Raw genomic sequence first — 16599 nt, forward strand, 5'->3', positions numbered from 1 at the left:
CCCCTAAAACAAACAGTTGGAAAAAATAGTTAACTGGTTTCCTTTTCCTAACGTAGCCTGAATAATTTTGGAATAATTGCTCTCGAATGACTAGTGTGAGCTCTAAAATCTATTCCAGCCTTCTTCAATAGAGAAAAAAATCACTCAATAGATTGCATAAACATAAACATACCAAGTAGATTGTCGTAAAACCGCAGTAATTGATTCCAGTTTCCCCGATTGGCATGGAAAGATCAGAAAATGATTGTTGTACAAAAAAAAATAAACTGCGAGCTATTTGATTGAATTTTGAAATTCTATATGTTCCTGTTTCTTAAAGAGATGATACAGGAGGGACTAGTATTGACACCAATAAACATTAGAGCTGCTAACTCGAAGTAATTCGAACAATACTCAAAAAATGGGCATCCGAAACTCGTATTTATCCGTTTCTATTTCGTTCTTCGACATTGACTCTGTTAATGTTAGACTGCTTTGCTGTGTAAACACTGTTTAAAAGTATTGAGCAGAATGAGCAAATTTACTCAGTCAAAAGAACTCAAAAATATTTCACGCAAAATGCTGAACATGATTGAACTGTGGCAAAGGGAAACAAACTTTTTGAACTGTGGTAAAGGGAAACTTATAAAAAACGTGAAGGAAACACATAAGCAATACTAACACTGAAAACCAAGAAAAAAGGAAATGAGGAAACGAAAAGCTAAAAACAAACTTTTTTCTACAATATTTACTCAATTTTATGAAGTCAAGCCAACAGTTCTAGCATACCTTTTAATACTGTTTCTCCTCAAGAGGTGACTACCCAACACACAACAGAAACACAACAAACAACAATTAAAAAGGCAGAAGAAAAAATCTGAGCAAAAATATACAAAAACTTTTAATTATTTCAGTAAAAAAAACGGTCTTCAAGGCACAAAACTACAAATAATTGACAAAAATTTGACATAATTTACTCAATTTAGTCAACGTTCTTTCACAAAAACAATTTAAAAGTAATAACAGTCAAATAAGCTCAACAAAACCACTAAAATACCAATGTCAGCGAAAACATTACCATTGTACTATTAATATTTGAATACGGATATTAAAACTGCTAAAAATCATCCAAAATGGAAAACGAAACTATACCCCAAAATTGCATCTTCAAGTCTAATATTCACTTAAGAAGGTAAGAAATTATTCCAAACGTACAACTATTGGTTATAAATGAGCAGAATCACTTTAGCCAAAAAGCATAAAACTGCTTTCTTCACACCTACTTTTCGTAACCTTTCGAAACCGTTAAGATCAAAGTTGCCACTCTTCTCCAATTTTGTTCAACAAACAAAAATCAAAGTTTTTCAGCTGCGTCATTGACCGTACATCCTTTTTTAAAACTACTCGCCTGTTTTAAAATAGATAACCAATACTCCTCTTAGGGTAGAAAAAATTGTGCCGTAATAATAGCCGACTGAGAAGGTGAGGGTGGCTCTTAATCAGCAGAACATAAAACTTCGAAGTAGTTGCTAGTTAGTTAAATAAAGAGTAAAGAGTAATGTGGATGGGAGTTAGAATGATTTATTAATGTATATGAAGAAATGGGTGTGAATTCAGATTTTTCCAATTCGTAATACAAAAGGAATATTTGAACCAACTGATGAGCTTTTTTATATTGATTATGGTGCATGTCGGAAAAAAGGGTACGAAAAAATATTAATTGGAGTTTGTCATATTCCAAGGCAAAGGAGCAGATTCTCATTTGAAAAGTGAAAAGTATTAAACATCTGTATTTGTTTTTCATTCTTCTTTAATTATAGATAATTTATGCACATTGGTTAGTTTTCAATAACAATATAATCTAACACTACATTCGTACACGATAACGAGAACACAAATTTACACCACAACAGACCTGATTGAATAGTTAGTCGGTTAGAACATAACAAAAATTAATTTTACACAAAATTTAGACAAAATATTAGACATTCATTTCGTTACGTGACCTTACTTCACAATCGCCATTTGAGGGATCAATTTCCAATATTTTACTATCACGGATAGAATCAGTCGGTACCGCTCCCAACTTGTCCCCAGGCGACAATATATTGGGAACATCATTCTCGACCTCTAATTTATTGCCCAATATTCCACTGTTGAAATTTTCTTCGGATTTGTTTGAAATTTCATCAGCACAAGCATTATCGTCGTGATCGTCTATATAGTACATCTTAGTCATCATATTCATTTTGTAAACAACTAAAAGAGATATAAATAGAAAGGCAAGCATCGAGATTGATATAACTAAGCAGCTGAAATTGAACCCATAATTTTCAAAAACAGGTCCGCCTAAGGCTGTGGAACCCAGTAGAGCTCCGATAGCGAAAGAGTTGTTACACCAGGTGGCAACGAGAAGCTTCGTCTGTCTGAGGTTGGTGAACCCGTAATATTGGGCGACCTTTTCGTAGACTAAGTATGAGGGTACAAACGCACCCGCAGCAAAACATCCAGCAATGAAGAAACATAATCCGATAAACCAAAGAGACTGCAATTCTGGGAAGAGTTCTGGAAGATAAAGAATTCCGAACACAAGAGAAAAGCCGAATGATGTAATGAGCGTCACATGCATTCCATAGCCCCTAAAACAAACAGTTGGAAAAAAATAGTTAACTGGTTCCCTTTTCCTAACGTAGCCTGAATAATTTTGGAATAATTGCTCTCGAATGACTAGTGCGAGCTCTAAAATCTATTCCAGCCTTCTTCAATAGGGAGGAGGGAGGTATCTTGGAGGAGATGAGGTGGACGAGGAGGTTGAGGCAGCGTGGAGGAGGGGAGGGGAGGGGGGTGCAGAAGCGGTTATTATTAAAGGTTATTATATACCACTATTAGGATTCAAAATAATAAATAACACCAATTCCGGAACACATTTCATCTGACTTATAGCAGTTACAGTTACCTGTTGAGTTTTTGTAACCTGTCGCAAAAACGCAAAAAGTCAAGGACGTGAAAGCCACTCAAAAAGTTAATCGTTTAAAACAATCGCTTCAAACTTCGTACGAGGGCAATTAATCAAATCTTTGATCGAAATTGAAAATTAAAAACTTGCTCGGGTTAGAAATTTACGCATGACGAATCAAAATTTTTTTCACTAGTCACACACAAAACGTAGGCAAAAAATAGCATGAATGAACAAAAGCTAATTAGAAGTGTGCGTGACATAAAAACAAGACCTCCGGAACGACTGGAACAGTCATCTCTGCAGAAAATCTTTCCCTTTCAAAGAACTAGCACTCAGTATAAACAAAACCAATTCAGTCAGAACAAACCAAGATAACAAAACAAATAACAAAAAAATTAGTCCCAAAAACAAACTAAACTAAAATTAGAAAAATTCAATTGCTTCTGTATATAATGGAAGTGCACATGAAAAACGAAAATTTCTTTAACCAACTTGAGAACATCACACAATCATAGGAAAGCAATAATAGGTTTAGCAACAAAATATAGAGAAAGAAAACTAAGAATCCAACAGAGTAGTTACAAGATTCTCGATTTTTTCATTAATTGGTCCACAAAAATGTTTTATGCCAGCAAAATTATTGAGTTGGTAAAACAACCATCGACCGACAGTAGTCTTTTCAATCTCAAATAAAACAAAACAATGCGCTAAAAATTGATATAATAGCATTCAAATCCGTAAGATAAACACAATAAAACAAAACGACGGGCAAAAAAAACGGTGTAACAGCATACATTTCCGTAATATCGCCAAAGCACTATAACGTAAACAAATCCGTAAGACCCGAAAGATTTACCAATAAATCTATTAAATCTTCAATATACCACAAAACTTGCATTAAATACCAAAAAACATCCAAAAGGCTGAAAATTGTTTCTAGAGCCAATTGAAAACTGATGAACGAAAAAAAGGTGTTCACTAAAGAAAGCTGCTTGAAAACGCCGTACATGAACAAAAAGTTAAAAACAAATTTTCACACCTCAATTTCTCGCTCTTACCGAAATAAGCGGTATGAACCAAACACTTTTTCAGCAATTTTGTTAATTAAAAAAAAAACAAAGCAAGCCGGAAACGACACAAACTCGTCATCACCTAAAATACTAGACTTTTACGTAACTTCTTCTGACATAACACATAAAATAGCAATCTTCAAATCAGTCAAATGAAAAGAAAAACTGCAAACAAATTAAACTAAAAAACATAACCGACTAACATCGGGCGAATTGCTCTCAAACGACCGGCGAGCGGTTGGCTTGGTCAGTAGCTAGCCACGAGGGGGGGGGGGGGGGGGGGTGCACCGGGGGCTGATGGGGGCAGCACTGGGTGGGGGGGGGGCAAAAGCGCGATGGGGGGGGGTGGAGCCAATAGTGGGGGTGGGGGGTCAACAAAGGGGGGGGGGGTGTCAACCTCTAAGAACCGCCCCTCACACCATAAGTATAAGTCTCCAAGACAGTTTGAGCTGAAACAGACCTGAAAGGCTCTAAGAGCACATAATGCCCGCTGGGCGCTACCTGTTTATCCCATTTTTGAGGACGAAAAGTCAAAAGCGTCAGACGAAAAATTGGTCAAGCGAAGAATCGCATAAAAAAGACCGACAGGACTAATATAATTGCTACAAACTTCGTTTGAGAGCAATTAATTAGGAAAATTCGATTAAATTTCCATATAGTACGCACATAAAATTTCGCTTCATGCAACCGCATACAATGCTGCTCATAAAATTAGGCAGGCTCCAATAATCAAGATTTCTAAATTTAACAAAACTAAGGAATGGAGAAAAATTGTAGAAAACTGTAGAAATTTTTGTCAGATTTTATAGAAAAAACTGCTTGTCACCAAAAAAAACATCATTCAAATTGCAATAGAAAAACATAACCGACTAACAGTAAACTGCCATTTAAGCTTCATTTGACTTTTTGTAGTAAACTGCCACAAATTGAATTAAGCTGCTAACTCTTGTAAATGAGAGAGAAATTTAGGTCAGGGAAAAGTCAGGCTCGCAAGTCACTCGAAAAGTCAATACGGTCAAGCGCAAATTTTGCATTAAAAAACAACACGTTTACAATAATTGCCTCAAACTTCGTTCGAGAGCAATAAACAACTATTAGCTTTAAAGCTTCAATTCAGTTAACAAGAAATGTAGAAATGTATCTAACAACGAAATGGGTAAAATATTGCTAAGATAGCCAAAAAAATCCGCAAAACAGTTGAAAAAGCTCCAAATTACCGCGAAACTCCCTTTAATTACCAAAAGGCTTCAAAACACTAAAAAACTACGCCACAAATAATATTTGATCAATTATGACCTTTTATGCACGAACTTCTTTTTAGAAAAATCAGCTTGAAAATCCGCACGAACAAAAATACTTGCTTGCTGAGCAAAAATATTCTCACACCTCGCTCTGTTTCAAAAAAAGGTATGAACAAAAACTTTCCTTCGCTTTAATTTTGTTCACCAAAACATTTTTTCAATTTTTATTCACTCTCTGTACTTCGGTTTTTGCTTGCTCACTGATTTAAAAAACAGAAAACTAACGCCTCTTCGAGACACATCTCCATTACTCTTCTTCGTGTCGTAACAACCAAGAAAAAGCTAATAAATGTTCCGCTCAGCTATAACTATCTTAGGTATTAATAATACTGACAATTGTCATACAGTACAGTACTGTATGGGAATCTCCAGGTAAACGGAAGATATACACCACTGAACATCTGAGTAGCCACTAAATTCACGAGAAGCTCAAAACACAGATTTCGGTTGACCAAAATTGACTCAAAAACCATTCTAGCATAAAATCCCTCGAACCTCAAATACATACCATGGAGGGTTGGAATGCACTATTGTACCGGTGACTATGAGTAGATGAAGTGCTCTTTTTTAGCTTCAAAAAGGTAGAAAATTTAAATTCTGCACTTTAAAAGGATAAAACTCAAGAATTACCTGTCGACAGCAATTCCATAAACGGGTACCATTCCCACGTTAGACACGGAAAACGTGAGAAAAACAAGCCCAATTTGAATTGCATCCAAATCAAACATCTTCTCTAGATACAACGGAAGACATACATCAAAGAAGATCATTTGAGCAGCTACTAAAACTCCCAGCATGCTTAAAACTAACAAATTCGGTTTCAGAATGAACTTCACGTACGCCCAGGGGTCGAACTTCTTCCTCTCTACCGAAGACAAACTAAGTTGTGAGTACTTAATTCCTGAGATATTGTGTGATGTCGGAGAGACAAATTTTGATGATAATTGTGATGACAAAGAGGCTAATGATATAGCCCTTCTACTGACAGACACACTTTTAGTCTGTACGTCCAGAAACTGACCTCCATTAAGGTTTCGCACTTGGCTGATATGACCATCGTTAAGAGAATCGCAGCAATTGGCAACCTGTTTTGATGATGTAATGTCCTGATTCGATGATATGACGTCGCGTTTGGATGACGTAACAATGTTGTTCGCCGACGTATAGTCTGCCTCGAATACCAAAGGAGGTTCAGTTTTGATTGCAGATTTTTGATGACCGGATTGAGTTGACCCTGAGTATGATGAGTGCATAAATACAGCAGACACAATGCCACAAATCACAACCAGACCTCCGGAGACGAAAGGAGGCATACACATACCAAAGTATTTGTAGAGCACGCTTCCTAATGGAGGTCCAATAAGTCCACCCAGACTGAAAACAGAAAGATGAAGTTATATCAAATGTTCGTTCAAATTTCTGCCCATTTTGATGTACTCTTGTTGCGCATTGAAGAAAGTCGTCTATACAATGAAAATTAAGAATCATTATGTTCAAAAATTTAACGGGTAATTATCCTTAGCACCCCCCCCCCCTTTTACTCTGATTTAGAGCCAGAAACCCCAAATACCGCATTCGAACCCCTTGCAAAACTGGTTTTTTCGAGCACGTTAATGTGTCTAAAATAGCAAGTGCACGAGAACGTTTTGTGCCCACTAAAGAGGCTGCCAAAATAGAATAAATCAAACAAACCTCAGAAGAGCCTCGGCAAGTGACGTAATACTACCGGCATTCTCCAGCGATAGAGTAGTGATCATTGGAATAATCGTGGCTAAACTCATTGCATTCCCAATTCCAACCAACAACTCCAAACCTATCGACACAGAGAGAAACGCCGACCAGGAGTGTATCCATTGAAGAGCGCCAGTAGCCAGTGAGGAACATCCAAGCAGTAGCATTCCTAAAAAGAGAACATTTAAATTGAGAATGAACATAGCTGGTAGATTGCCAGAAAATAGCCGCAATAGCTTCGTAGATCTGCAGTCTCAAAAAACAAAGACAGACAAAAAAAATCGTCTTTTCATTGAAGGCTGATATGTTATATTTTGATTACAAATCTGTATAAGTTTTTGCTGCCTCTATTAGCAGCTCTCTAATAACCTTCATTTAGAGCGACACACACCCATTTGACCTTATCTCTTTGAATTAAAGCAAACAAATTTCACAGTGAGGAAGTCATTTTTTGTGAGTAAGGTAAGTCAAGCGTGACCAAAAATTTAAACACGCAAATGAACAAGAAAACTCGCTCCACTAAGTGCAAAAACGACGTCACACACGCACTTCAGTTGAAATTGCATGAACAAATGAACAAAAAGCAGATTTGAAGTGGTTGTGACGTCATATGGTCGTAACAAAAATCGCAACGACGAAATAAAAAAACATAGCAGGACAAGTGCTGACGTACAATTCAAAGAATTTTGATTGAATAAACAGAAAACTACACATAGAACGAACTTTGAAAACCATTTAGAAAAAAATTCGATCCAAAAAATCGAAAAAAAACAGTAAAAATCAAAGTGAAATTGCCACATGTGAACAACATCCACTAGCGAGAAAGCAAATTGTTGTTCAACCACCGTTTTCTCACTCTACTTTAAATTTAGAGCGAAAAAATTTCACGCCACGAAAACACTCGCTTTTTCGCTCCACTTCCTGTATCGGCGTGACCAAAATAAGTACTCTAATTTGACTTCAAAAATCATGAAAATGTGTGAACAGATCTTAAAACATAGCCGGATAAATTCCGAAAACGACTCGAAGGAGAAAATTGCCCATACTTTTGACTACACAACTAGAACAACTATTGTGAACCCTGAACCTCCACAAACGCCATAAAAAAATTAAGGAAGAATAGAAACATTCAAAAACAAATTGAAACTAAAATAAATTAATGAGTTTTTTTTAATAGTACAAGGAAACATAAAGCCGAGTAAAATTACTTTCCAACTATGGCAATGGAAAGCTCGCAAAACAATGGGCGAGTCATAATAGGCTAAGAAACTTGTCTAAGACTAAGAAAAAAGAAAAACTGCAAAAAAATAAAATTGGTTTAAAATTTCTCATTCAATTTTCTGAAGAAAAGAATGATTTACACCAATAATTCAGTCAATTGGTAGCTGAATATTCCTTGAGTAACAAGCTTCCATTCAAATCCCACTTAAAGCATTAATAAAAAAACAGGCAAAAAATTCTATTTCGTCTAAAAATCAGCAAAACTGATCAAAGCCCTCCAAATTAGCATTCAACTCAGAATTAACTACTTGAAACCTTCAATTCCTATCAAAACAAGCCTAAAACTAATACAATATCATAATCAAACCTCATAAACAACAAAAGTTGCAAAAAACTGCTTTTAAAAGCCGCACGTGAAAAAATTCGCACGCTTCGAGAAAATTTTTGCACGCATAAATTTCTCGCTCTCTCAAAAACAGCGGTATGAACAAAACATCTCTTTTCGCTCCGCTCTTAGCTTTTCATCAGCCCCAAAATCACTCCAAATTTTTTCACGCGTTTCATTTTCCGCTTCAAAAATCACTCCAATAAAATTGATTAAAAAAAAACATAGCAGGACAAGTCCTGACGTACAATTGAAAGAACTTTCATTGACTAAACAAAAAACGACTTATAACGGACTTGAGTGAAATGGGAAAACCATTTCTAAATCAGATAAAAAATATAGAAAGAACAAAAAAAAATCGGTGTCAAAATGCCGCATGTGAACAAATAACAAATAGCGAGAAATGGAAATTTGGTTCGAACAAAAAACTAAGCCTAGAATGAGCTATCAATGAATTGGGAAATCCATTTAGAAAAAAAACCCGATCCAAACAATCGAAAAAACAGTCAAAATTAACGTGAAATTGCCGCATGTTAACAAAAAAACCACTAGCGAGAGAGCGAACTTTTGTTCAAACACCGTTTTCTAACTCTAATTTAAAATTAGACCGAAAAAATATCACGCCGCAAAAGAACTCGCTTTTTCGCTCCATTTCCCGTTTCGGCGTGACCAAAATCACTACTCCAATTTGACTTCAAAAATCATGAAAATGTGTGAACAGATCTTAAAACATAGCCGGATGAATTCCGGAAAGGACTCGAAGGAGAAAATTGCCCATACTTTTGACTACACAACTAGAACAACTATTGTGAACCCTGAACCTCCACAAACGCCATAAAAAAATTTAAGGAAGAATAGAAACTGCATTCAAAAACAAATTGAAAAAACAAAAATAAATTAATGAGTTTTTTTAATAGTACAAGGAAACATAAAGCCGAGTAAAACTACATTCCAATTAGGGCAATGGAAAGCTCGCAAAACAATGGGCAAGTCATAATAGGCTAAGAAACTTGTCTAAGACTAAGAAAAAAAACAGCAAAAAAAAGAAAATTGGTTTAAAATTTCTCAATTTTTCTGTCAATTTTCTGAAGAAAAGAATGATTTACACAAATAAAACTTTAGTCAATTGAAAGCTGAATACTCCTTGCGTAACAAGCTTCCATTCAAATCCCACTTAAAGCATTAATACAAAAAACAGGCAAAAAATTATATTTCGTCTTAAAATCAGCAAAACTGATCAAAACCCTCCAAACTAGCATTAAACTCAGAATTAACTACTTGAAACCTTCATTTCCAATCAAAACAAGCCTAAAACTAATACAATATCATAATCAAACCTCATAACCATCAAAAGTTGCAAAAAAACTGCTTTTAAAAGCCGCACGTGAAAAAATTCGCTCGCTTCGAGAAAATTTTTTCACACATAAATTTCTCGCTCTCTTAAAAACAGCGGTATGAACAAAACCACTCTCTTTTCGCTCCGCTCTTGGCTTTTCATCAGCCCCAAAATCACTCCAAATTTTTTCACTCGTATCATTTACCGCTTCAAAAATCACTCCAATAACATTGATTAAAAAAAACATAGCAGGACAAGTCCTGACGTACGCTTGAAAAAACTTTCATTGACTAAACAATAAACGACTTATAACGGACTTGAGTGAAATGCGAAAACAATTTCTAAGAAAAATCAGATAAAAAATATAGAAAAAAGAACAAAAAAATCGGTGTCAAAATGCCGCATGTGAACAAATAACAAATAGCGAGAAATGGAAATTTGGTTCGAACAAAAAACTAAGCCTAGAATGAGCTATCAATGAATTGGGAAACCCATTTAGAAAAAAAACCCGATCCAAAAAATCGAAAAAACAGTAAAAATTAACGTGAAATTGCCGCATGTTAACAAAAAAAACCACTACCGAGAGAGCGAACTTTTGTTCAAACACCGTTTTCTAACTCTAATTTAAAATTAGACCGAAAAAATATCACGCCGCAAAAGAACTCGCTTTTTCGCTCCATTTCCTGTTTCGGCGTGACCAAAATCACTACTCCAATCTGACTTCAAAAATCATGAAAATGTGTGAACAGATCTTAAAACATAGCCGGATGAATTCCGGAAAGGACTCGGAGAAAATTGCCAATACTTTTGACTACACAACTAGAACAACTATTAAGAACCCTGAACCTCCACAAACGCCATAAAAAATTAAGGAAGTATAGAAACGACATTCAAAAACAAATTGAAACTAAACCGCAAGTCATAATAGGCTCGGAAACTTGTCTAAGACTGAGAAAAAAAGAAAAACTGCAAAAAATAAGAAAATTGGTTTAAAATTTCTCAATTTTTCTGTCAATTTTCCGAAGAAAAGAATGATTTACACCAATAAAACTTTAGTCAATTGGTAGCTGAATATTCCTTGAGTAACAAGCTTCCATTCAAATCCCTCTTAAAGCATTAATACAACAAAACAGGCAAACAAAATATATATCGTCTAAAAGTCAGCAAAACTGATCAAAACCCTTCAAATTAGCACTAAACTCAGAATTAACTACTTGAAACCTTCAATTCCTATCAAAACAAGCCTAAAACTAATACAATATCATAATCAAACCTCATAACCATCAAAAGTTGCAAAAAAACTGCTTTTAAAAGCCGCACGTGAACAAAAAATTCGCTCGCTTATAGTAGAGAAAATTTCACACATCAATTTCTCGCTCTCTCAAAAACAGCAGTATGAACAAAAACCACTCTCTTTTTGCTCCGCTCTTAACTTTTCCTCAGGCCCAAAATCACTCCAAATTTTTGCACGCGTTTCATTTCTCGCTTAAAAAAATCACTCCAATAAAATTGATTGAAAAAAACATAGCAGGACAAGTCCTGACGTACAGTTGAAAGAATTTTCATTGACTAAACAATAGACGACTTATAACGGACTTTAGTGAAATGGGACAATCACTTCTAAAAAAAAACAGATAAAAAGTTTAAAAAAATCGGTGTCAAAATGCCGCATGTGAACAAAAAACAAATAGCGAGAAATGGAAATTTGGTTCGAACAAAAAATTAGGCCTAGAATGAGCTATTGATGAATTGGAAAAACCATTTAGAAAAAAAACCGATCCAAAAAATAGAAAAACTAAAATTAACGTATAAAACTTACGTGAAATTCCCGCATATGAACAAAAAAACGAATAGCGAGAAAGCGAACTTTTGTTCAAACACCGTTTTCTCACTCTACTTTAAAATTAGAGCGAAAAAATATCACGCCGCACATTCGCTTTTTCGCTCCATTTCTTGTTTCGGCGTGACCAAAATCACTGCTCCAATTTGACGTCAAAAATCATGCACAAGTGTGAACAGATCTTAAAAAAACACAGCGCCCCAATACAATTCAAATTCTTTGAATTGTAAAAAACCACGAGATGGCCAATAATAGTCCCAGCTATCGCTGTGCGGCTATTAAAAAAACTAAGAGCAGGCCAATAATAGCCCCAGCTATCGCTGTGCGGCTATTAATAAGAAAAACTTGAAAAGTATATGAAGCCAAACGCCCGATCGAAAACAAGAATTTCGGTCATAGTGCTGCTAGGAATATTTTGGCAATTAGATATGCTGCCAAGGACCCTGGTGCTGTTTACAACACCTCAGGGAGCCACTGCTTGGTACCGTTCTAAATTATTTAGACAGTAAAGTTAAAAACAAAATAAAAGCAAAAGCACTTCAAAAGTAATATTACTACCACTATTTGGTTATGCTTCATTCTTAATCACAACAATGCTAACATTTTGTCAACAGATAAATTTATAAAGTTTCCTAAAGATTAAAAACATTAACCGCCTGTCCTAATTAAACATTTTTCGCAGATAATGATAAGTCTTAAATCACATTTTGAATGCAATTTTTACATCATTGATCCCCTACACTAGTCCTCTCGCCTACCTACGAAATTCAGATAAACCGCAACGTTCACTCGAAATCCAAATGTAAAGTTGATTAACTCCATCCAAGTTCCACAGTAAAAACAAAGTTGTTTTAAAATGTGATTTTGCCTCAAAAATTGAATTTGTGCTCCTTGAAAATAGGGGGTGCTAACTTACTTTTGCCGTTCAGTGTGACTACTCAGAATCAATTCTGCGTTACAGAACATTTCATGACTATACATAATGAGATGCTTAATTTTTTACGGCATAGACAAGTTATCTATTATTGGTTTGCGTTACCTATACTGAACGGCAAAAGTAAAGTTAGTACCCCTCATTTTCACCACGTAAAAAATCTATTTTTGAGGCATTAGTACTCCAATTTGAAATCGCACTTCTAAGACAACTTTTAAACCATTCTCTCAAAAAATTATATGTTTTCAACTTTGTTCAAAAATGATTTAGTTTGCATTTGCAGTAAGACATTAGAGAGAAAAAAAGATGTGATTATAATGTGATTTCTCGCAACTTCCCGCAACTCGAAAGTTGAGAATTTTTCTCAACAAAGCAAAAAATTTTCAAGCCTTATGAAAATACAAGGAGATTGGTTTAGAGATTGAAAAAGATCGAAACAGAAAGAGCAATTGCTCGGGTGACCTTCATGAGCGATATCGAAAACAGATTTTGAGGACGAAACGGGATCATCAATACGGGCAACTTCGTTTCGAGGTCGGCCCTTAAGCCAAAAATTTTCGAAAAGGCCTCAGAATTATGTCTGGTTCAAAAAACCTGATGCCTCTTATCTCTCTCAGAACACCGATGTCGACTATCAAGAGTTCTCTTTTGTTGCTTGTATTCTTTATAGGGCGACAACTTTAAGCTCAAAACGCTACAAAAGATATAAATTGAAGACTTCGTTTAACCGTTGTTTTACGCATTAGTGTTAGATTTACCACTATTTCTACAAGATAAGATGAGATGACAATAGACAAAGAATTCAAGAAAGCAAGGCGCACAAAACTCAACTGAGTTCAGCTGAACTGCAGTTTAAAACCCTTGCCTGCTCAACTACCAATCTGAAACAAAATAAAGCTCCGTTTAGAAAGACATATTAATCAGAAGAAAAAAAAACGCTTATCTTATATAGTTAGAGCGTAACATCAAAATATTTCATTGAACAGCTGCAAGGGAAAACAAGATTTAACTAATCTTGATTAAAGTTAGTCGATTGATTTTTTACATCTTTTGTAAAAAAAAACGTGATAACTAAAGACACTCTCCCACTTTTCTACCCAGACATTTCTATTGTGAGCGCATCCGAGTGTTATTTTCAAGCTCCAAGTTCCACAGTAAAAACAAAGTTGTCTTAAAATGTCATTTTGCCTCAAAAATTGAATTTGTGCTCCTTGAAAACAGGGGGTGCTAACTTACTTTTGCCGTTCAGTGTGACTACTCAGATTCAATTCTGCGTTACAGAACATTTCATGACTATACATAATGAGATGCTTATTTTTTTACGGCATAGACAAGTTATCTATTATTGGTTTATGTTACCTATACTGAACGGCAAAAGTAAAGTTAGTACCCCTTATTTTCACCACGTCAAAAATCTATTTTTGACGCATTAGTACTCCAATTTGGAATCGCACTTCTAAGACAATTTTTAAACCATTCTCTCAAAATATGATATGTTTTCCAGTTTGTTCAAAATTGATTTCGTTTGCATTTGCGTTAAGACATTAGAGAGAAAAAAAGATGTGATTATAATGTGATTTCTCGCAACTTCCCGCAACTCGAAAGTTGAGAATTTTCAAAGCAAAAAATTTTCAAGCCTTATGAAAAATACAAGGAGATTGGTTTAGAGATTGAAAAAGATCGAATCAGAAAGAGCAATTTCTCGGGTGACCTTCATGGGCGATATCGAAAACAGATTTTGAGGACGAAACTGGATCATCAATACGGGCAACTTCGTTTCGAGGTCAGCCCTTAAGCCAACAAAAGTTTTCGAAAAGGCCTCAGAATTATGTCTGGTTCAAAAAACCTGATGCCTATCTCTCTCAGAACACCGATGTCGACTATCAAGAGTTCTCTTTCGTTGCTTGTATTTTTTATAGGGCGATAACTTTTGCTTCGTTGATAAAAATTCATTTTTCGAAAAAAAAACTGACAATCATTAATAACAAAGCAGCAAAAAGATTGCATTGGAAATCAAATGGAATAGTAACAACCACAATTGGTAAAAAGAGTCAAATCAGACCCCCTTCACGTACAAAAACACCAACCCATCCACACGCGAGTGCAGACGAAGAGGGTTAGAAGGAGAATCTGAGTGCAAATCGTTAAGTAATAAGGGTCATTAATCCATATTCGGATAACTCTATGTTACACCAAAAAAAAACTACTGGACTTGAATGGTGACTTACCCACAACGCAAAATAATTTCTCTGTCTCTGGTCGAATTGTAAACATTATAACGAAAGAAAATAGAAAGTTTGACGCCTCCATTATCGAAAATGAGATCCCAATTTCCAACGTATTTAAACCTCTTTTCTTAGCTTCCAGCGAGAAGTACGACGCGCAAATTGTCTCCTCAACTCCGAGCAGAAAATAGAACAATAGGCCGCACGCAATTCCCATAAAATTTTCCAGTCTTGTCTTTCTCCGTACTCTATTTGCATTCCCAGGCTCCCTATTTGGCAAATTTTCATCGCTGTCGTTTTCTATCCGATCAGCAGACATGATAAAATAATAATTGCACAAATTTTAAGTAAGTCCAGCTCAATTCGTTTAAGCTCAAAACGCTACAAAAGATATAAACTGAAGACTTCGTTTAACCGTTGTTTTACGCATTAGTGTCAGATTTACCACTATTTCTACAAGATAAGATGAGATGACAATAAACAAAGAATTCAAGAAAGCAAGCCGCACAAAACTCAACTGAGTTCAGCTGAACTGCAGTTTCAAACCCTTGCCTGCTCAACTACCAATCTGAAAAAAATAAAGCTCCGTTTAGAAACAGACATATTAATTAGACGAAAAAAAACGCTTATCTTATATAGTTAGAGCGTTACATCAAAAAAATTCATTGAACAGCGGCAAGGGCAAACAAGATTTAACTAATCTTGATCAGAGTAAAGTTAGTCGATTGATTTTTTACATCTTTTGTAAAAAAAAACGTGATAACTAAAGGCACTCCCACTTTTCTACCCAGACATTTCTATTGTGAGCGCATCCCAGTGTTGTTTTCAAGCTCTCTGCGTCTACATTTCAACTAAAAAGATGTTGAATAGGGGAGCATCTGCAATGGGGAGCTAGTCATTAAGCGTCGGAAGTCATACAGAGGTTCAGGGCAGCAAGAATCAGCGAGAGCAGAGAATTACAGAGCTACATACTCTGCCTCCGTGGCTCGCGATCAATGCTCCAATGTCCCGTTTTCCAAACTTTCATTGGAGTCATAGAACAAGAAGGGCGGTTGTCTTAAATCACCCTATAAATTATTAAAATCTCAATTTAAAATCATCTTGTATACCATTCCATAAAGAGTGCAATAGTTTCGGCTATCCGGATGATTTTAAGATTATAGCGAGCTCGAAACGTGAACTTGCTGACTGTGCGAATGCTTCTGAACTTTGATGTGAAGAAAATCAAATGGTTCTTTATGTTCGAAAATGTAACCCGTTGAACTTCAATGGTAATCTGCAAGCATCCATCAACAGTGAACTAACAGCATGTCCGCCAATCCAGAAAGACCTTGGTTTGGTTGTTGCAAGCAGTCTAAACTGGACTGATAGTCGCCACCAACGAACTAAGAAAGCCACATCAGCGCTTCATCAGGTAAAGTTGAAACTCTCAAATCATGCATGCTCAAAACGTGCCGGAACGCATATGTTGGCTACGTTGTTCCAAGCCTGGACTCTAAATAGAACCCAGCAGAAAAAATGTGCAAAAAGCGGGCCAAGAAGTGGATAATGGGCAGCGAAAGGAAAACAAGAAAGGCTGTAACAACTCGAACTGCTCCCGATCACCTATTATCTCGAA

General features: G+C 35.7%; 1 protein-coding gene across 1 annotated transcript; it reads right to left on the minus strand.

The window, feature by feature from the left end:
• Positions 1-1751: 1751 nt before the first annotated feature.
• LOC142337497 (uncharacterized) lies at positions 1752-15545 on the minus strand. Its single transcript, XM_075386770.1, has 4 exons — positions 14985-15545; positions 7002-7209; positions 5940-6683; positions 1752-2618 (listed from the first exon to the last, which is right to left on the minus strand). The coding sequence occupies exons 1-4, from the start codon at positions 15298-15300 to the stop codon at positions 1961-1963; spliced, it is 1926 nt and encodes a 641-aa protein (XP_075242885.1). The 5' UTR covers positions 15301-15545; the 3' UTR covers positions 1752-1960.
• Positions 15546-16599: the final 1054 nt, after the last annotated feature.

The sequence above is a fragment of the Convolutriloba macropyga genome, chromosome 4 (genome assembly GCF_964194025.1).
Source record: "Convolutriloba macropyga chromosome 4, txConMacr16.3, whole genome shotgun sequence".
NCBI classification, from domain to species: domain Eukaryota; kingdom Metazoa; phylum Xenacoelomorpha; order Acoela; family Convolutidae; genus Convolutriloba; species Convolutriloba macropyga.